The sequence below is a fragment of the Podarcis erhardii genome, assembly GCF_964252035.2.
Source record: "Podarcis erhardii genome assembly, chromosome: 15".
NCBI lineage: Eukaryota > Metazoa > Chordata > Lepidosauria > Squamata > Lacertidae > Podarcis > Podarcis erhardii.
Window position 1 is genome coordinate 13,323,471 of NC_138505.1, and position 18,159 is coordinate 13,341,629.

The following is an 18,159-nucleotide window of genomic DNA, read 5'->3' on the forward strand; positions in this document are numbered from 1 at the left end:
TTCTTGTAATGGTTGCTTGGCAACAATGAGGCGGGGGCAAGGTTGGCCTTTTGCTGTGGTTGCCAGGCAACAGAGAGGGGGTGATGCTGCCCTGTGTGGTTGTTATTAGTCGGCACAAAGATGGCGGCAACAGAAGCCTCTCATGGTCTGGCTATGCAACAGTTGGGATGCTTTGCTTGGCCTCTTGTGATTGTTGCTAAGCAACATAGACCACTGGGACTACTGGATTCATTATGTTGGCTAGACCTTCTCCTGGAGCTACCTCCTACCATGCTGTGGCTGTAGCTTAGTGGTAGAGCAACCTCTTTGCATGTAGGACATCCCAGGTTCAGTCTCCAACATCTCCATGTAGAGATGGGAATATACACTGCCTAAAATCCTGGAGAGTCACTGCCAGCCAGTGCATGCAGTACTGAGCTGGCTGAACCACTGGTCTGACTCAGTGCACAGCAGCTCATACCCTCCAACACCTTGAAGCCCAAATCGAGGATGCTACTTCCAGGACACCATCTTGCTATTCTTTATCGTGAGAGCACGGCAGCCATTTTGGTTGCTGTGATCTTGCTTGTTTTTGCGCTGCAGTCCCCACAACAAAAGTGGTTTTTTTTCAGGCACGACACAAAAAAATGCGCATTTTGGGATGCTGTGCAAGGTCGTGCACCCCCAAAAGCACTTTTCAGGGGGAAATTGCATTGGGAAATTGTGTCTGGAAATCGAGTGAGATCACAGCAACCAAAATGGCTGCCATTTTGTGGCAATAAAATATGGGATGTTCTATTTTTTCCCCGGTACACTTGTGGGATATGGCAGCTTCCTATGTGCGTTGTGGTGGTGATGGGCAGAAGCACGACTCTGAATGAGCACAAGGCATCAGGAAGTTGCCATTTTAATTTTCCACAATGCTTCTGAGTGATGCAGGCATCACCAGTGGGCCCTGTCAGGGTCCTGGAGGACCCGGGCAGCTGGCCAAGATTGTTGTGTGTTAGTGCCATGCCCACTAGGGACTTGAAGGATGGATGGCCTTTCTTTTTATCTCAACATGTTCCCCATTTCCCACTCCTCTTTTTCTTGTTCTCTTCCGGCAACAACCCATGGGTCACCCCAAGGAGAGTAGGCCTCCTATTCGAACCCTGCTCTCTTCTCCTGGGGTTGCCACATTCTTTCTCTGACCCTTTAATAGCAGCTAGCCACACAGAAACATGGTAGTTGACATGGAAAAGCAACACCTGCTAATTTTTTGTCTGCCTGGCTTCTGCTCAAGTCATAAGAACAGAGTCTGCCCCCAAAGATAGCAACTTTTTCTTCATTTTTGGTTCATTTGGCAACATGCCCCACATGAGTCTCTGGTTAAAAACACACACACACTTAGAAAGGCCCGTTTTAATTTTTGCAACAACAAAAAGAGGGCACCCATAGTTTGCAACAGGGGTGGGGAATTATTTTTCAACTCAAGGGCCATGACATTCTGAGGGCCACATATTGGTGGTGGATGAGGCAAGAGGCAAAAGTAGGCAGAGCTAGAAATGCCAATTTTGCCTTGGTGTGTAGGATAGTTTACCAAGTTTACACACACCATCCTTCGACCTCCATCCAGGCAACCAAGTCCATTTACCTGGGTGCTAACTGTGGACACCATTTAACCTGGTAAGAACACCTGGGTGTGAAGCAGGCCCAGTGAGGGGTTGTGGTCTGAGGAGAGTTTTGAGGGCCACTCAGAAAGGCCCAGACGGCCAGATTTAACCCCTTGAGCCGGGTGAGTTTCTTGACCATCAGTTTACAAAACACCACAATATTCCCTCCTCATCACCAACAGCGATGTTTAGGGAAGTTTTTAATGTTTGATGTTTTATTGGGTTTTTAATATTTTGTTGGGAGTCGCCCAGAGTGGCTGGGGAAACCCAGCCAGATGGGTGGGGTATAAAATAATAATAATAATAATAATAATAATAATAATAATAATAATAATAATAATTCATTCATATACAGCTCAGCCCCCCCTCCTCTTCTGAAACAGCCTGTGAAGTCACTGGAGGATTCCTGAGGCCGACTGTGATAGGGATCCATTTCCCTGGATGTAAACGTAAATCGATGGAGCTATTCCTAGGCAGCTGGCAAAAGAGGAAGTCCTGAAAGATAAGCCCTTCCTGGGGCAAAGAGCTCTCTCTCTCCATAGATAGGTAGATAGATTCTCTCTCTTTTAATGGCCAAGGATAATGGGATTGTAAAGGTGGCAGAGCAGAAAGACTAGGAAGATTACCAAAGGGTGCTTTTAGAGTTTGGGAGCATGCTCCAGCTGGAGAGAGCAAGAGAGAGAGAGAGAGAGAGAGAGAGAGAGAGAGAGAGAGAGAAGTCAGAGTGGGTGGTTGCAGAGAACAGAAATCCTCTCAGAAAGGGAATTGTGTCATCAAAGGCAGCCAACAAAGCATTGCTAAAAGAGAGAGAGAGTAAAAATAAAAGGTAATGTGGATTCGCACACTATTTGCATATTGCCATGTATTGGTACAACTTAAAAAAATAATGTCTATTTAACTCAATGAATCTCTTCCCGTAAAAATATCCCAAAGCGATTTCACAACAAAAACACCAGCCGTAAAAACAATTGCACCATTTCATACGGGAAAAAACAATTATAACTATTAAAAAACATACACACAAAATAAAAAAAAATGCTCTCACATGTAAAAGCAATTAAAAAAACACCTCCATGTGCAAAAAACAATTTATGTTACTGCAAGATGAGCACTTCTAGTCAATTAGTGTTCTGGATGGAGAGAGGGCCATCTGAGAGGAGCGAGCCAGCAGTAAATTACCCTGAGCAAGTGGAGTTAACTCTTTATTAGCAAAAACAGGATCTGCACAGGAGTGTCAAGCCTAATGAGCACAGCAACTCATCTCTGGCAGGTCTTTCCCCCATGAAGCAGTTGCAGAGACTGAAGGTCCCTGCCTCTCCACAGCTGCCTGTCTCCTCCTCCCCAGGGTTTTCCTTAAGCAATCAGAGACTGCGCCGTCGTGAAGCTATCTTTTCCCCTACCCTCTTCATGTCTCTCCTGGTTCTGGGAGACCAGGCAGGAGGGGAGCTTGTTGCAGCAGGAAGGGAAGACACCTGTGCCTCTTCACCAGTCAGACCCATCTCTATCTCTTGGCCTCCCTCCTCCTTCTCTCCTGCTTCCGTTTCTGCCTTTGCCTCTGATTCTGGAATTCTCTCTGCCACAGACTCTCCCAGCTCACTAAGCCCAGTTACCTCTTCAGCTTCTGACACTTCCTCTTCCCAGTCTTCTCCCTATTCTCCCTCGGACCACTCATTGTCGTCCAACCACCACTCCCCTGGCTCTGAGCCTTCTGCCCTTGGGGGGTTCCCCAGCTGGTTGCTCCCACCATTCCTCTGTACCCAGCCTGTCCATGAAACCATCTGACTTGTGAGTGTGGCTGGACAAAGATAAGAGCTGAATCCTTTGCCCCACTCAGCATGTGGCCTTTAGAAGGCTGCTGACTAAGGAACGCAGCCCTTGGATTGAAAGGGCTGCTTGGGTGTGTGGGGGCAAAGTGGCTTCTTCTTCTTCTTCTTCTTCTTTGGTGATCACTCATAGCCGAGTAATAAACACGGTTTTAACAGTGAGTCCGTAAGACACTGTGGAGGCCAGTTCTGGGTCCACACATCCTTCCACAGTGGGGACTGAGGTTTCAGGGCGGGAGTTGTTCACTGTGAGGGTTTGCCAAATGTGTCTTCCTCTTAGCACGTTTCTCTCTTTCATCCTGAGTCCGAGAGTCTTCAAAACCCATGACACCTTTGGTAAAGGCTGTTCTCCAACTGGAGCGCTCGCAGACCAGTGTTTCCCAGTTGTTGGAGTTTATACTACATTTTTAAAGATTTGCCTTGAGAGAGTCTTTGAACCTCTGTTGACCACCACCATTACGCTTTCCATTTTAAGTTCAGAATAGAGTAGTTGCTTTGGATGATGATGATCAGACAGCCAAACAACATGACTAGTCCAACAAAGTTGATGTTGAAGAATCATTGCTTCAACACTGGTGATCTTTGCTTCTTCCAGTACACTAGCATTGTTTGCCTGTATTCCCAAGTGATGTGTAAAATTTTTCAGAGACACCGTTGATGGAATCTTTCGAGGAGTTGGAGATGACATTTATAAGTGGCCCATGTTTCACAAGCATAAAGTAAGGTTGGTCGTACAATAGCAAACAAGCATTTTGGTTTCCCTGCGAATGTCACAGTCCTCAAAAAATTTGTCCAGGCCCCACTGCCCTAAGGAGACTGCTTTTCTCATTTTGCACAGAGAGTGAAGGAATCCTTTGTTTACCTGCCCCATTCACTTCCAGGCGGAAGGATACTCTGCTATTGCTTTGCTTGAGATCTCCCCAGATCCCGGAGCATTCTGGGGAGCTAGAGGATCTGAGCATTCTCCAAGGAAAAGAGTCAATGGTTCTTGCTTTCATTCCTCCCTAACTGGAGTCGAGGCTCAGGCCGCGGATTGTCGGGAGAGCAGGCAGGCAGTAAAGCCTCTGAATGTTCAACTGGATTTAGCTTGCCTTAATCCCTTTCCTCAATCCTTTGCATCTGCTTCCGTGTTGCTGTCTGGGAAAACTCAGGGACCCTCATGTTGATGAGCTGATCGATCAAGCACCCCTCCTGTGGCCTGACAGTGCGGAAGGAGTCAAGGCCCCATCTTTACACAGACCCAGTTGCTTAGGTTGAGTGTCTTAAGCAGGAAAGCTGGACGGATTTTTCTCTTTCAACTCTTACTTCAGGCCTTCCTGCAGCCCAGCTGGTGAGTGAGCAGCTTTTCCTGAGGGGCAAGACCTGAGGTGTGTTGGGGGGCAGGGAAGAGTAGCCCATAATGTGATGCCTTCTGCTTTATAGCCATAAACCGCCCCCCCTCCTTGGTAGATGTCAATGTAGGGATGGAGGAGAATTATAATTTTGTTTGCAATTTGAATGAGAAACGACCTGATTTGCACTTCTGAAATCAATATGTGAACCCAAACAAAGCTACCTTGTAAAATTCTCTGAATTTTACAGTGAAGTTCTCTAACCAGCTATGTCTGCCTGTCTTTCCACAGCTCATACATTAGTGAAAATAGCATACAGAAACACATTTAGTTAGAGAGAATTCTTGCGCAAATGTATCAACCAAAGCTACCTAGAAAAAAAGTGCCCATGAGGAGAAATTCTCCTCACTAAAATACTGACAAACTTCCACTACGTTGCTTTTATTCAAAGAAAGAATCACACATCATTGCAGAAACATGAACAGATGTTTTCCTGAGAAACCGGGAATATCATAATTGACAGGTTCATGATTTTTTAATTATTGGTGCGAGTCTCTGAGTTACTTTTGTAAAAAAAGGGAACTAATATGCTTATTAATAATAATTATTATAATAATGTCACTCTAATTAAATCTGCTCTATGTGGGACTGCCTTTCAGCATCAATTGGGAAATTCAACTGTTGCAGAATATGGCATATCTGTAGTTTACTGGACCACTCTTAAAGAGCCTTCCATGTCTTTTGGTTTCTTTCAAGTCAAAGAACTGACACTGTCTTATAAAAACTGAAACTGCCTCGGGCCTGAGGGAAGGGCTGGTTAGCTCAGTGGCAGGACACCTGCAAAAGGTTCTGGATTCAATCCCTGGCATCTCAAGTTACAAAGACCTGAGAGCAAATTATGAGAACGACCCCTGTCAGATCCTGGAGATCTTCTTAGTTGGGAAGAGACAAAAGCACCGTGGAAGGGAGCACACTTTGCATGTAGAAAGTATTAAGCTCAGTCTCCAGAATTTCTAGTTTAAAAAGTCAGGTGGCAGGATGGTGGGAGAGACTCTCTTTCTGCTTGAGTTCCTGGGGAGTGGTTGCTGGTCAGAGTAGACAATACAGAACCTGTGCTGTTGTGGTATCAGTTCCAAGACAGAGACCATAGTTCAATCTGCTTTGTATACAGAAGGTCCCAGCTTCAATCCCAGCTGGCATCTCCCTTTAAAAGGATCAAGCAGCAGGAAGCTTCTCTCTGTCTAAGATCTTGGAGATCCGCAGCCAGTTCTGGACTAGTGGATTGCTTGCACTGATCTGCAGTGGAGTCTGGTCCATTAGGACAAGTGGGGCACTGCCCCACCAACATCAGCCTGTCCTCAGTAAACCCCATCTGCTTGCCTTCGTTCTTATAAGCAAACCAAGCAATGGCCCTGCCTGCCAGATTCTTCCTCCTCCTTAGTCTCAGTGTTGCCCCCTGTAGAACTTGGCAGAGAGGAGCAGGATGGGACAAAACTATAATTAGTGGCTCTGCCTGTCACTGGCTCTTCCTGAGAGTTGTTTACCAACCAACCCTTCTTCCCAGGGCACTCTGGGAATCGTAGGTTTTTCTGGGGGGAGGGGGGAGGAAATAGAGGCCTCTTAACAGCTCTCAGCATTCTTAACAGACCACGGCTCCCATAATTCTTTGCGGGAAGCCATGCCTCTTTAAAGTGGAATCATTGTGCTTTCAATGTATGGCAGGCTTCCTCAACCTCGGCCCTCCAGCTGTTTTGAGACTACAATTCCCATCATCCCTGACCACTGGTCCTGCTAGCTAGGGATCATGGGAGTTGTAGGCCAAAAACATCTGGAGGGCCGAGGCTGAGGAAGCCTGATGTATGGTGTGTGAATGTATTCTAAGGAGGAAGGAGCTGACAGCCAGCACCATCTGCAGCAACTGGTTGTTAGTACAGTGGTACCTCGGGTTACATACGCTTCAGGTTACATACGCTTCAGGTTACAGACTCCACTAACCCAGAAATATTGCTTCAGGTTAAGAACTTTGCTTCAGGATGAGAACAGAAATTGTGCTTCAGTGGCGCGGCAGCAGCAGGAGGCCTCATTAGCTAAAGTGGTGCTTCAGGTTAAGAACAGTTTCAGGTTAAGTATGGACCTCTGGAACGAATTAAGTACTTAACCCGAGGTACCACTGTATAAAGGCAGGAATATGGGGTCTGGCTGGCTGGCTGAGCTTTGGTAGGGCAGTGCCTCATTTGCTTTAATGGACCAGCCCAAACTGACTAGATGCCTCCTTGATCTGACCCAAGAGCTCCTCTTTCTAAAAGAATTAAGCGAAATATTCACGTTCCCCTTTTGCAGCGATGTCCAGGGAGCAGATTGAGTCCATGATCAAGACGGTGGAGACCTTGCTTGCTGAAGCAGAGCAGCTCAAGAACCGCTGCAGGCGGCAGAACCAGGACGTCACGTTGATCCTTGAGCAGCTGCAGCAGGAGAACCGGGAGCTGGCCCAGAACTACAAGCAGGCAGAGCAGGAGATGGAGGCAATACGCAAGGCTCTGGCCGAGCTGATGGATGCCAAGATAGCTTTCGAGGCCCGCGAGAGACAAGTGCGCAAACTCAGCAAGCAGCTCTGAGATACTGGAGTGGGTGGGTTTTTGTGCTTTCAACTTGGCCCTTGTCAAGGGGATTTCCTTTCCCCCTCCCATCATTGGGATTCCCATTACAATGGCTTTTCTCGCATGAATTGCCACCCATTACAATGATGTGGAAACATCTCCAGCCCCTTAGGAATCTAGGAAGCTGCATCAGACCGTTGACCTATCCAGCTCAGTATTGTCCACACTGACTGGCAGTGGCTGTCTGGGATTTCGGGCAGGAGTCTCTTTCAACCCAGCCTGAAGATGCCGGGGATGAGGGCCTTCTGGTGGTTCCCTCACTGCAAGATGTGACGCTACAGGGAACCAGGCAGAGGGTCTTCTCTGTATTGGCAGCCACCCTATGGAATGCTCTCCTGCCAGATATCAACCAGATAAACAACTGTTTGACTTTTAGAAGACGTCTGAAGGCTGCCCTGTTCAGGGAAGTTTTTAATGGTTGATGTTTTATTGTGTTTTTAATATTTTGTTGGGAGTGGCTGGTGGCAACCCAGTCAGCATATAAATAAAACGATGATGATGATAACAACAACAATCACCATGGAGCTATTGCCCTTTTGTTTTTACCTGCCTGTTTGTGGCACTCATTTCTTCCTGCAAACAAACACCTATTCATCACTGTGGAAGACCAATTAGTTCATTCCATCTTCCATGAGGTAGTTATAGAGGCCTTATATGGTGACCCCCAGAGGAAGCCACCTTGCAGCTTATCTCACATCACTTATGAGGTCTTGGAAACTTTGGCCAACACCCAGGGCTGGTGTGCCTGGTTTTCTCACTTGAGGAAAAATGGGAAAGGCTGCCCTGCCGCTGCTCCCACCATGCCCTACTTGCTCCTTCTGCTCTGTTGCCACTGTGTGCCCTGCTGTATCTGCCACCAGCGGAGAAGCAAGCACTACTGCCATTGGTGCAGATTCCAAGCAAGATGGCGCTGATTTGGGGAGATATCTCACCCCAAATAGACATGATCTTGCTCAAAATCAAAGCTGGCAGTGATGCCGCTTCTCTGCCGCTGGCAGAGGCAGCTGGGCATCCAGGTCACCTGTGGGCATGCCAGCTGGGGTGATTCCGCCACCTGAGGAAGTGGCTTCACCCTGCCTAATGACTGGGATAGCTTGGCCAACATCCCATGAATCTCATTTGCAGCTGGTCAGTCTTATTAAAAACCCTCACCAATTTCACTGCTGCCTGTTTAGCAATCATTGGAGCTGAGCTCTGACTTGTCCTCCTTCTCCAGGGAGTTTATTTATTGCCTCTTCTTGTGGTCACAGAGAGCTCTGCTCAGAAAGTTTTGCTGTCATTACAGGGTCTTCACAGCAATCATCGTTGCTGTTGATCTGGACGTAAAGGGCTGGCCTCTGAGCAACTCTCACCCTTAGTGGTTTCATTATCAACATCTGCTTGCAGTATTCAATTTGACCTGTTCTGTGGACATAGAGGACTGTCCTCTGGCCATTTCCTGATGATTCTGTTTCCTTAGTGGCACAAGGCTTCTTGAAGAGATGTGGGGATTTTTGTGATTTTTGTGTGGTTGTGGGGGGCTGGTTCCGGGGGTCGTACTCAGCTGATCCTTTTTCTGGGCAGCTGTGTCCTTCCAACACAACCCTGCATTACTGACTGCTAGACTGTGGAAACCTAGGCTCTGTTCACCACACCCAAATCCATTCGCATTTGCTCTGCCATCTTTGAAATGCTCCTGTTGACATAAACTGCTCCCCAGTGCTATTTAGATGCTCCAGGTATGGGAACTGATGTACACGTAAATGTGTTTTTCTTTAAAATGTTCAATAATACTGTTTCAAGCTAACATTTTATTAAAAATATATATATTTAAAACCAAACTGCTCATTCGTTTGTGAATGTATCCTGTTCCAGGCTGAGACCACCAGAAAAGCCATTGACCAGAGGTGGAGAAGAGCTTGAAAAGGGTTGACTGAAGTAATTTTAGAGAGGAAGCAGAAGTGGGCAGACAGTTCAAGTTAGGAGTGGCATCAGGACCATGGACAGAGCTCCGGGGAGTCTTTGTAGGGTGTGTGTGTGGGGGGGGGAGGTAGTAAAGATGGAAGATAATCTTGTTTGGACCACATTTTTAGGTGAACTGAACTAACTTGTGAATGCATAGATAAAAATGCAATTATTATTTGGATTCTGTGCTCAGATTATTATTATAATTAATTACCTGCCAGTCACACCCCAACCCCATCATCACTCCCAAGGATAGTCAGGGACTACCTTATAACCATGGACCCCATGATTTCTATGTTTTATTTCCTCAGGTAAGTACCCCACAATAAGGCTCCCACAACCTTCCCTTTGCAAAGGTTCCTTGTCTTATTGGAAACCCTGCTCCCTCAAGTCCACCATTGGAGGATTTATGCCCCCTCAACTTTCCTAACCACCCCCGATACTTCAATTCCTCCCCCTCTGGGTTGAAGCTTCTCACCAGCTTTCCCTGTTGCCCTTTCCTCACACCAGTTACTCTCTCTCTTGTCTTTCTTTCACCCCACTTCTCCCTCACAGCCCCCATATCCCTCCTACTGAGAGGGGAGCCTCCTAGGGGCTTGTCTCACCCTAGAATTCCACCTGTTCCTCCACTTCCACAGACACGGGTGAAAGGTGGGACCTGCTGGCCATAAGTGAGGCTTGTGATTGGCTGTGCTGTGCATAGCTGTGATTGGCCTGCAGAAAATCCAGGGAATCCTTGGATAATAGGAAACTGTGGATGTCGCACAGGACTGCTGGGCCAGAGCTTTGGCTTTTGGGGTGCAGAAAGATATATGGGCAGAGCTCTGCCCCACTTTGCTCTCCTGACTAGCCTCCTCGGCCTACGCCGACTAGTTGATTCTAGATTTTCAGTGGGGCAATCATGGAACTGTTAAAGGCACACAGCCCTAGGATGTGTGTGTGTGTGAGCAAAGCCTTTGTGTTCTCCCTACGTATTTCAGCCTTACTTCCAGCCCCACTCCCTCAAGGCTGCTCCATTTCTCTAGTCATTATTTTCTGGCAGTGGAACGTTCTCTTTAAGGCCGCCTTGATTTCTTTGTTCCGCAGGCTGTAGATAATCGGATTAAGGAAAGGGGTCAGGACAGCGTATACAACAGCCAGCGCTCTGTCATAATCCAAGGAGTAACTTTTCGTCAGTCGGACATACATGAACAAGATGCTCCCGAAGAAGATCACGACCACAGTGAGGTGCGCGGCACACGTGGAAAAGGCTTTCTTCCGGCCGCTGGCCGAGCGGATCCGAAGGATGGCCCTGATGATCTGCAGGTAAGATGTCATGATCAGCAGGAAGGTTGCCAGGATCTTGCAAGCGTTGACTGTGAAATCGACCAGGACGTTGACCGAGGTGTCGGTGCAGGCTAAGCTGAGGAGCGGTGGGAAGTCGCAGAAGATGTGCTCGATCTTGTTGGGTCCGCAGAAAGGGAGCTTGGAAGCCAAGACGATTTCGGCGATGGGGCCTAGCAAGCCGCAGACCCAGCAGCTGGCAGCTAATCTGACGCACAGCTTGGACGTCATGACGGCTGGGTAGCGCAGGGGGCTGCAGATGGCCAGGTACCTGTCGTAAGCCATGACGGTGAGCAGGTAGCATTCGGTGGCCCCCAACGAATGGAAGAAATAGATCTGTAGGAGGCAGCCGGAGAACGAGATGCGCTTCCTCTCGCTGAGCAAGTTGGAGAGCATCTTTGGGATGGTGGCAGCTGTGTAGCAGATCTCCAAGAAGGACAAGACGCTGACGAAAAAGTACATGGGCGTGTGGAGCTTGGGGTCGGTGCGGATGATGGTGAAAACGAGCAGGTTGCCGAAGATGGTGAAGAGGTAGACGAGGAGCAGCAAAAGGAAGAGGGGCTTGTGGAAGGGCTGGAGGCTGGGGAAGCCCATCATGATGAACTCTGTGACCTCGGTCTGGTTGAGGATTCCCATCTCCTCTAGAAGCTGATCTGGAGAAATGTGAGTTGTGGAAGTAGAGTTGTGCAAAAGAGACAGTGGCAACAGAATACCTGCACATCAAAAGGAGCCATTGAATATGGATTATTGCCGCAAGGCTGGGAAGATAGACTCCAAGGACTCCAGGATCTGAAGACTTCACTGCCCTTTCTACACTGATGAACACAAGACTAGGAACTTTATAAGCCCTTTATACCGGGGTTTAATATTTAATCACATTTAAAAAAACCTCTATATAGTTGGGCAGGGGGCAGGGAGAAGGAGAAAAAGTGTGTTTCTTTCCAGCTGCTATTGCTTTGCCAGCATGTTCCCTGCAGGGAATACAAAGGTGAAGCAGATCCCTGGAGCCTGCAGGATTGCACCCACTGCAGGCAATTCTTGTTCTTCTACACATACTCAGCTGCTGCACCAGGTCTACTTGACCTCACCTTTCTGCCTTCCCCGTCCCTGCACTGTTGTGCCTAACATGTCCCAACTTGGTGTGATTAAGGCCCTAACCATCCCCAGTGGTGATGTCACCTCTTCCTACTCCATTGCTACCGCTTACACGGCTGCAGCCACCTGAGCCATGACCACCTCACTTTCCACACACACCCAACTCCCGCATCAGCTGTCGCCATGAGCACAGGGGCCACAACTGACTGTGATAAATGGACAGATCCCCAATGCTGGCCCAACATGGGGGTTCCTCTTTCCTGGTCCTGGGCATAAGAAACTATTCCTCTTTCCAGTTCCTCTTTTCTGGTCCTGGGCATAAGAAACTATTTCTTAAGCAATATAAATCAAAATAAAATAAACACCCAGCATAAAAACTCAGAGCAAATTAACCTAATTAGCCTTGCTTACTATAGATAGACAGACAGACAGACAGACAGACAGACAGACAGATAGATAGGGGTGTGTGTGTGTGTGTGTGTGTGTGTGTGAGAGAGAGAGAGAGAGAGAGAGAGAGAGAGAGAGAGAGAGAGAGAGAAATAATTTATTATTTTTTTTTCCTGTGTTAGTTTTCCATGGGGCTTGCTCAGCTGAGGTATGGCTTTCCCACATGCCAGCTGTTAGCTGGGAGGCTGAAGAAGAAGAAGAAGAAGAGTTTGGATTTGATATCCCACTTTATCACTACCCGAAGGAGTCTCAAAACGGCTAACATTCTCCTTTCCCTTCCTTCCCCACAACAAACACTCTGTGAGGTGAGTGGGGCTGAGAGACTTCAGAGAAGTGTGACTAGCCCAAGGTCACCCAGCAGCTGCAGGTGGAGGAGCGGGAAAGCGAACCCGGTTCACCAGATTACAAGACTACCGCTCTTAACCACTACACCACACTGGCTTCAGCAAAGCCCTGCTGTGCCCCCAGCTCATGAGGAGATCCTCTCTGGAGTCTATAGAGTACGTTTCCTTCGGGGAGGTGCAACAGGGCTTTGCGGAGGCTGGTCAGGTCTCTCCCTCCACTTCTGGGGTCCCTGATAGGTTCTGGAACACTGTACCAGCGTGTTCCAGCTGGGGAAAAAAGTCCTGGCTCTGTCTCTTAGTCTACAGTGTTATACTTCAACAGGAAGACCCAGTATCGAATCCATGTTTGGCCACTAGGTGGTCTTGGGCCAACCACTCTTGTGTCTTGGCCTCATCTTCCTTGCAGGGTTGTTGTGAAGATAAAATGTGTGTGTGCTCTAAGGATGGGGGAGAAATTCCATTCCATTCACATTTAAAGGCAAGCTTACCCAATTTGCACTTTCTGAAACAATACAGGCAACTCCCAATTTACATGGGGGTTACGTTCCAAGGCATTGTGCATTTAAGTGAAATTGTGTATATTTGAAACACCGCTGGAAAAGCCAGTAAAACCCTGTTCTGGGAGGGGGAAGCTGCAGAATTCCAGTTGTTGTTAGCTCCCCCCAGTCAGCAAGCTTAGAGATGATGGGAGCTGTGATCCGGAGGAACAGAGGTTCCCCATACCAGCTGCGGCTGAACCTTTAGTCCTGACCCAACAGGGCTCTGTTTTCATAGCATCCTCCACTGCAGAAGCTTTCCCAATTAGAAACCCACAATAAATGCAAAATATGTCCCCCCCCCCCTTTTAGGAAAGCACACTCAGCACCAGAGAACTGACGTTTCCAAAGTAGGCACTTACCTGCCTTCTCATTTCGTACAAGGATTCCTGCAGCATTTAAAGGTTCATGGGAATAGCAAATCAGGAAGGCATCAAATGGGTCTCCAACCTGTGGCTTAAATGTGGACTTGGTTGGCTGCCTAATTCCAGGAGTTACCTGTGGATTACGTACGTATTTTGGATCTGGCCTTCGGGAGCTCATTGTTACAAACCTAATGGGCTGGATTGATACTATTTCTGGGAATCAGTCCCTATGCCAGGCTTAACCCCCTTGGCACCAGTTTGTGAAAATGTCCCCCCCCCCTTACCAGGTCAGAAAGTGGCATCTTACAAAATAAAGCGATCAAGTGTGTGGGGGGGATTATTGTAAAGCAATCACTTTAATATTTTTCATGTTTACAAATGGAAGTGGGTGGGTGGGCTTTTGAGAGTTATGTGTGTTACCAGACAGGTTGCTTAAATTATGCCTATACGTCCCATGGAAGTAGCCATTTGAGAATATACCTCATGTTTTCTATTTTGAGAGAGACAGCCAAATATTTTCGTGAAACTAGTAATTGCAGCACCAGATAGGCAAATCGTATCAAGACATTTCAAGGCTAAAGGTAAAGGTAAAGGGACCCCTGACCATTAGGTCCAGTCGTGGCCGACTCTGGGGTTGCGGTGCTCATCTCGCTTTACTGGCCGAGGGAGCCGGCATACAGCTTCCAGATCATGTGGCCAGCATGACTAAGCCGCTTCTGGTGAACCAGAGCAGCGCACGGAAACACCGTTTACCTTCCTGCTGGAGCAATACCTATTTATCTATTTGCACTTTGATGTGCTTTCAAACTGCTAGGTTGGCAGGAGCAGGGACCGAGCAACGGGAGCTCACCCTGTTGCGGGGATTCAAACTGCTGACCTTCTGATCGGCAAGTCCTAGGTTCTGTGGTTTAACCCACAGTGCCACCCGTGTCCCTCATTTCAAGGCTACTGTGCCTTTAATTAGAAGTTTCCTCCTCCAGAAGGAAAAACACCCTGTATCTCCGATTGCTTCCTCTTCGTTCCAGCTAGCATTGCTGATGAATGATGGATATTTATTTTATTACATTTGTTAGTTGTTTTATCTTGCCCAGGGCAACACATTACAATTCAGCCTTTAACTGCCCTGTAATAAATTACAGAAAGCAAAACTGTTTTTACAGCAACCAGGATATATTGGAAGACATGGGTACCAAATTTTCCGTGGGTCCTAAATTTTACGTGAGGCATGGATGATATTACAAAAGCACACAAGAGGAGCTCTGTTGGGTCAGGACAATGGCCCATCTGGTCCAGCATCCTGTTCCCACAGTGGCCAATGAGATGCTTATACAGTGGTACCTCAGGTTAAGTACTTAATTCGTTCCAGAGGTCCGTTCTTAACCTGAAACTGTTCTTAACCTGAAGACCACTTTAGCTAATGGGGCCTCCTGCTGCTGCTGCACTGCCGGAGCCCGATTTCTGTTCTCATCCTGAAGCAAAGCTCTTAACTTGAAGCACTATTTCTCGGTTAGCGGAGTCCGTAACCTGAAGCGTATGTAACCCGAGGTACCACTGTATGAAGCCTTCAAGCAGAACCCAACCACAAGAATACTATCCCCTCTGGTGGTTCCAACACATATAAAAACATAGAGGGCTGCCTTCAGATGTCTTCTAAAAGTTGTATAGTTATTGATCTCCTTGACATCTGATTGGAGGGCATTCCACAGGGAGGGTGCCCCCGGCTGAGAAGTGTAATCTATATTTGTTTCTTGCCTTTCCACCCAGATGTTCAAGGCTGTGTATATTTTTCTTCCCTCCCCCCTTTTATAGAATAATAGAATTGTAGAGTTAGAAATGACCACCTGGTACAGCCCCCCTGCAATGCAGGAATCACAGCTAAGAATCCCTGAGAGGTGGCCATCCAACCTCTGTTTAAAAACCTCCAATGAAGGACAGTCCACCACCTTCTGAGGTGTCATCAGAAAGATCTTCCTAACGTTTCATTGGAATCTCCTTTCTTATAATTTGAATCCTTTGGTTAAGGTCCTCCCTTCTGGGGCAGCAGAAAACAGGCTTGCTCCATCTGAGGTCCAGTGCTGAGGGCCTTCTGGTGGTTCCCTCACTGCGAGAAGCCAAGTTACAGGGAACCAGGCAGAGGGCCTTCTCGGTAGTCGCGCCCGCCCTGTGGAATGCCCTCCCACTATATGTCAAAGAAAACAACAACTACCAGACTTTTAAAAGACATCTGAAGGCAGCCCTGTTTAGGGAAGCTTTTAATGTTTGATGCATTACTGTATTTTAATATTTTGTTGGAAGCTGCCCAGAGTGGCTGGGGAAGCCCAGCCAGATGGCCGGGGTATAAATAATAAATTCTTCTTCTTCTTCTTCTTCTTCTTCTTCTTCTTCTTCTTCTTCTTCTTCTTCTTCTTCTTCTTCTCCTCCTCCTCCTCCTCCTCCTCTTCCATGTTACAGCCATTCAAATACTTGAAGCTGGCTATTGTATCAGCTCTCAGTCCACTCTTCTCCAGGCTAAACATACCCAGCTGCCTCAACCATTCCTCACAAGGCTTGGTTTCCAGAGCTTTGATTTTCTTGGTCCCAACTGAAATCAGTTTTGTTAGTTTAGGCTCAGTTCTCCAATCTTCTAAGGAAGGTCATATTGGATCCTGATTCTATCTTCTGAAGTATAAGTCACTCCTCCCAGTTTGGCGCCATCTGCAAATTTGATGAACATCCCCTCTATATCTATATTTGTAACAGCCTTATGAGGTAGACTAGGCTAAGTTAATATATGTAAACAAGCAGCAGTTCTTGTCAATAAATTGTGGGGGTGGGGGTGGGATGCAGGGGCCCCAAACTTACATATAGCATTTATAGCCCAGGAAATCCTGTTGGCATGTATTATCATTACTCTACTGAGAATTATTATTGTTGCTCTACTAAGTTCTACTGCAAGTAGACCATTGAAATTAATAGAACTAAGTTAGTCATGTCCAATAATTTCAATGGGGCCACTCTGAGCAGGACTAGCATTTGGTACAGTGGATGTGGGAGTTGTGTGGCCTTGAGAAAGTCCTGAGGGCCAGAAAGAGAGGTGTGGAGGGCTGCATTTGGTCTTTGGGCTTCCCATCTCTTTTGTAGAGAATTGGGTTGGCTAATGGGCTGAGGATGGTGAAGTTCATGACGGAAGCCCTGCCATATTCATGCTGATCCTCCTCTTTATCGCTCTTAGGATTTCTTGGTTTCGCAAGCTATAGATGATTGGGTTGACCAATGGGGTGAGGACGGCATAGATCACGGCGAATGCTCTGTCATATTCCAAAGAATAGCTTTTCTTCAGCCTGACGTACATAAAAATGATGCTTCCGAAAAAGAGCAGGACGACCGTCAGATGGGAGGCGCAGGTGGAAAAAGCTTTCTCACGACTCTCAGCCACCTGGATCTTCAGGACGGACTGGATGATCTTCACATAGGAGACCATGATGAGCAGGAAGGTCACCAGGATGATGAAGGCATTGACCACAAAGTCAACCAAGACGTTGATGGAGGTGTCGGTGCAGGCCAGGCTGAGCAATGGTGGGAAGTCGCAGAAGATGTGCTCGATCTTGTTGGGGCCACAGAAAGGGAGCTTGGAGACTAAGATGACTTCAGTGACAGGGCACATGAAGCCACAGATCCAGCACCCAGCAGCCATTTGAACACACAGCTTGGTTGTCATGATGGACGGGTAGCGGAGAGGGTTGCATATGGCCAGGTACCGATCATACGCCATTGTTGTGAGCAGGTAGCACTCAGTGGCCCCCAGAGAGTGGAAGAAATAAGTTTGCAGGAGGCATCCGGCAAAGGAGATGCTCTTCCTTTCCCTGAGCAGGTTGGAGAGCATCTTTGGGATGGTGGTGGCTGTATACCAGATCTCCAAGAAGGACAAGATGCTGATGAAAAAGTACATGGGCGTGTGGAGCTTGGGGTCGGTGCGGATGATGGTGAAAATGAGCAGGTTGCCGAAGATGGTGAAGAGGTAGACAAGGAGGAGCAAAAGGAAGAGGGGCTTGTGGAAGCGTTGGAGGTTTGGGAAGCCCACCATGATGAACTCTGTGACCTCAGTCTGGTTGAGGACTTCCATCTCCCCTAGATCAGGAAAAAATTGAAATATGGGCATAGAGAAAAAGACAATGGCTGCAGAAGACCACATTAAAAGTAGCCCTTGCTTGTGAAGCATGTGTACTGTTTAATAATAATTAAATAAACATTAAAATGTCAGTAAAACAAAAGTAGCTCTTGCATGCTGATCCCTAGGGTTGTAAAGGACCTGCACTCAATAGCTGGAAGTATAGATACCAACCATCCCTTCCTCAATTACCTGTATATCTTAGTGGCCTGTCTACATTTAAATACACATCTTATAATTGCTGATCACATTTGGTTATCTGTTTGGACATGTAGACTGACTATATTAATATATGTGTTTAAATCAGGGTTGATTGATCCTTCCTCTTGTCAATGGGAGTTGACACTGCTTCTTTTTTCTTTCGGTTACATTTGCAATAAAAAACAGCCGATGATGGTAATAAATCGCTCTTGCCTAAGCTGGATTCCGACTATCCGTCTTGAAGACTCCTCCAGAGACAGGCTGGAGGGCACCAGGAGCTAACACACCAGGAAGCAGAAGCATCCCAACTCCCTT

General features: G+C 47.3%; 2 protein-coding genes and 1 long non-coding RNA gene across 7 annotated transcripts; 1 reads left to right on the forward strand and 2 right to left on the reverse strand.

Annotated features, from left to right (window-relative positions):
* Window positions 1–1,591: 1,591 nt before the first annotated feature.
* LOC309330587 lies at window positions 1,592–7,891 on the forward strand. Of its 5 annotated transcripts, none has more exons than XR_014151493.1 (2): window positions 1,592–1,644; window positions 7,126–7,891. It is a non-coding gene; the product is annotated as an uncharacterized lncRNA (long non-coding RNA). The 5 variants fall into 5 exon arrangements; XR_014151494.1 differs by having other exon boundaries at window positions 1,639–1,753; XR_014151495.1 differs by lacking the exon at window positions 1,592–1,644 and adding an exon at window positions 2,044–2,177.
* A 2,497-nt stretch (window positions 7,892–10,388) lies between these two features.
* On the reverse strand, window positions 10,389–11,345 carry LOC309329726 (olfactory receptor 6N1-like; the record flags this gene model as incomplete). Its single annotated transcript, XM_081840738.1, has 1 exon — window positions 10,389–11,345. The coding sequence occupies one exon, from the start codon at window positions 11,343–11,345 to the stop codon at window positions 10,389–10,391; it is 957 nt and encodes a 318-aa protein (XP_081696864.1).
* A 5,130-nt stretch (window positions 11,346–16,475) lies between these two features.
* On the reverse strand, window positions 16,476–17,634 carry LOC309330839 (olfactory receptor 6N2-like; the record flags this gene model as incomplete). Its single annotated transcript, XM_081842723.1, has 1 exon — window positions 16,476–17,634. The coding sequence occupies one exon, from the start codon at window positions 17,632–17,634 to the stop codon at window positions 16,654–16,656; it is 981 nt and encodes a 326-aa protein (XP_081698849.1). The 3' UTR covers window positions 16,476–16,653.
* Between the last annotated feature and the right edge of the window lie 525 nt (window positions 17,635–18,159).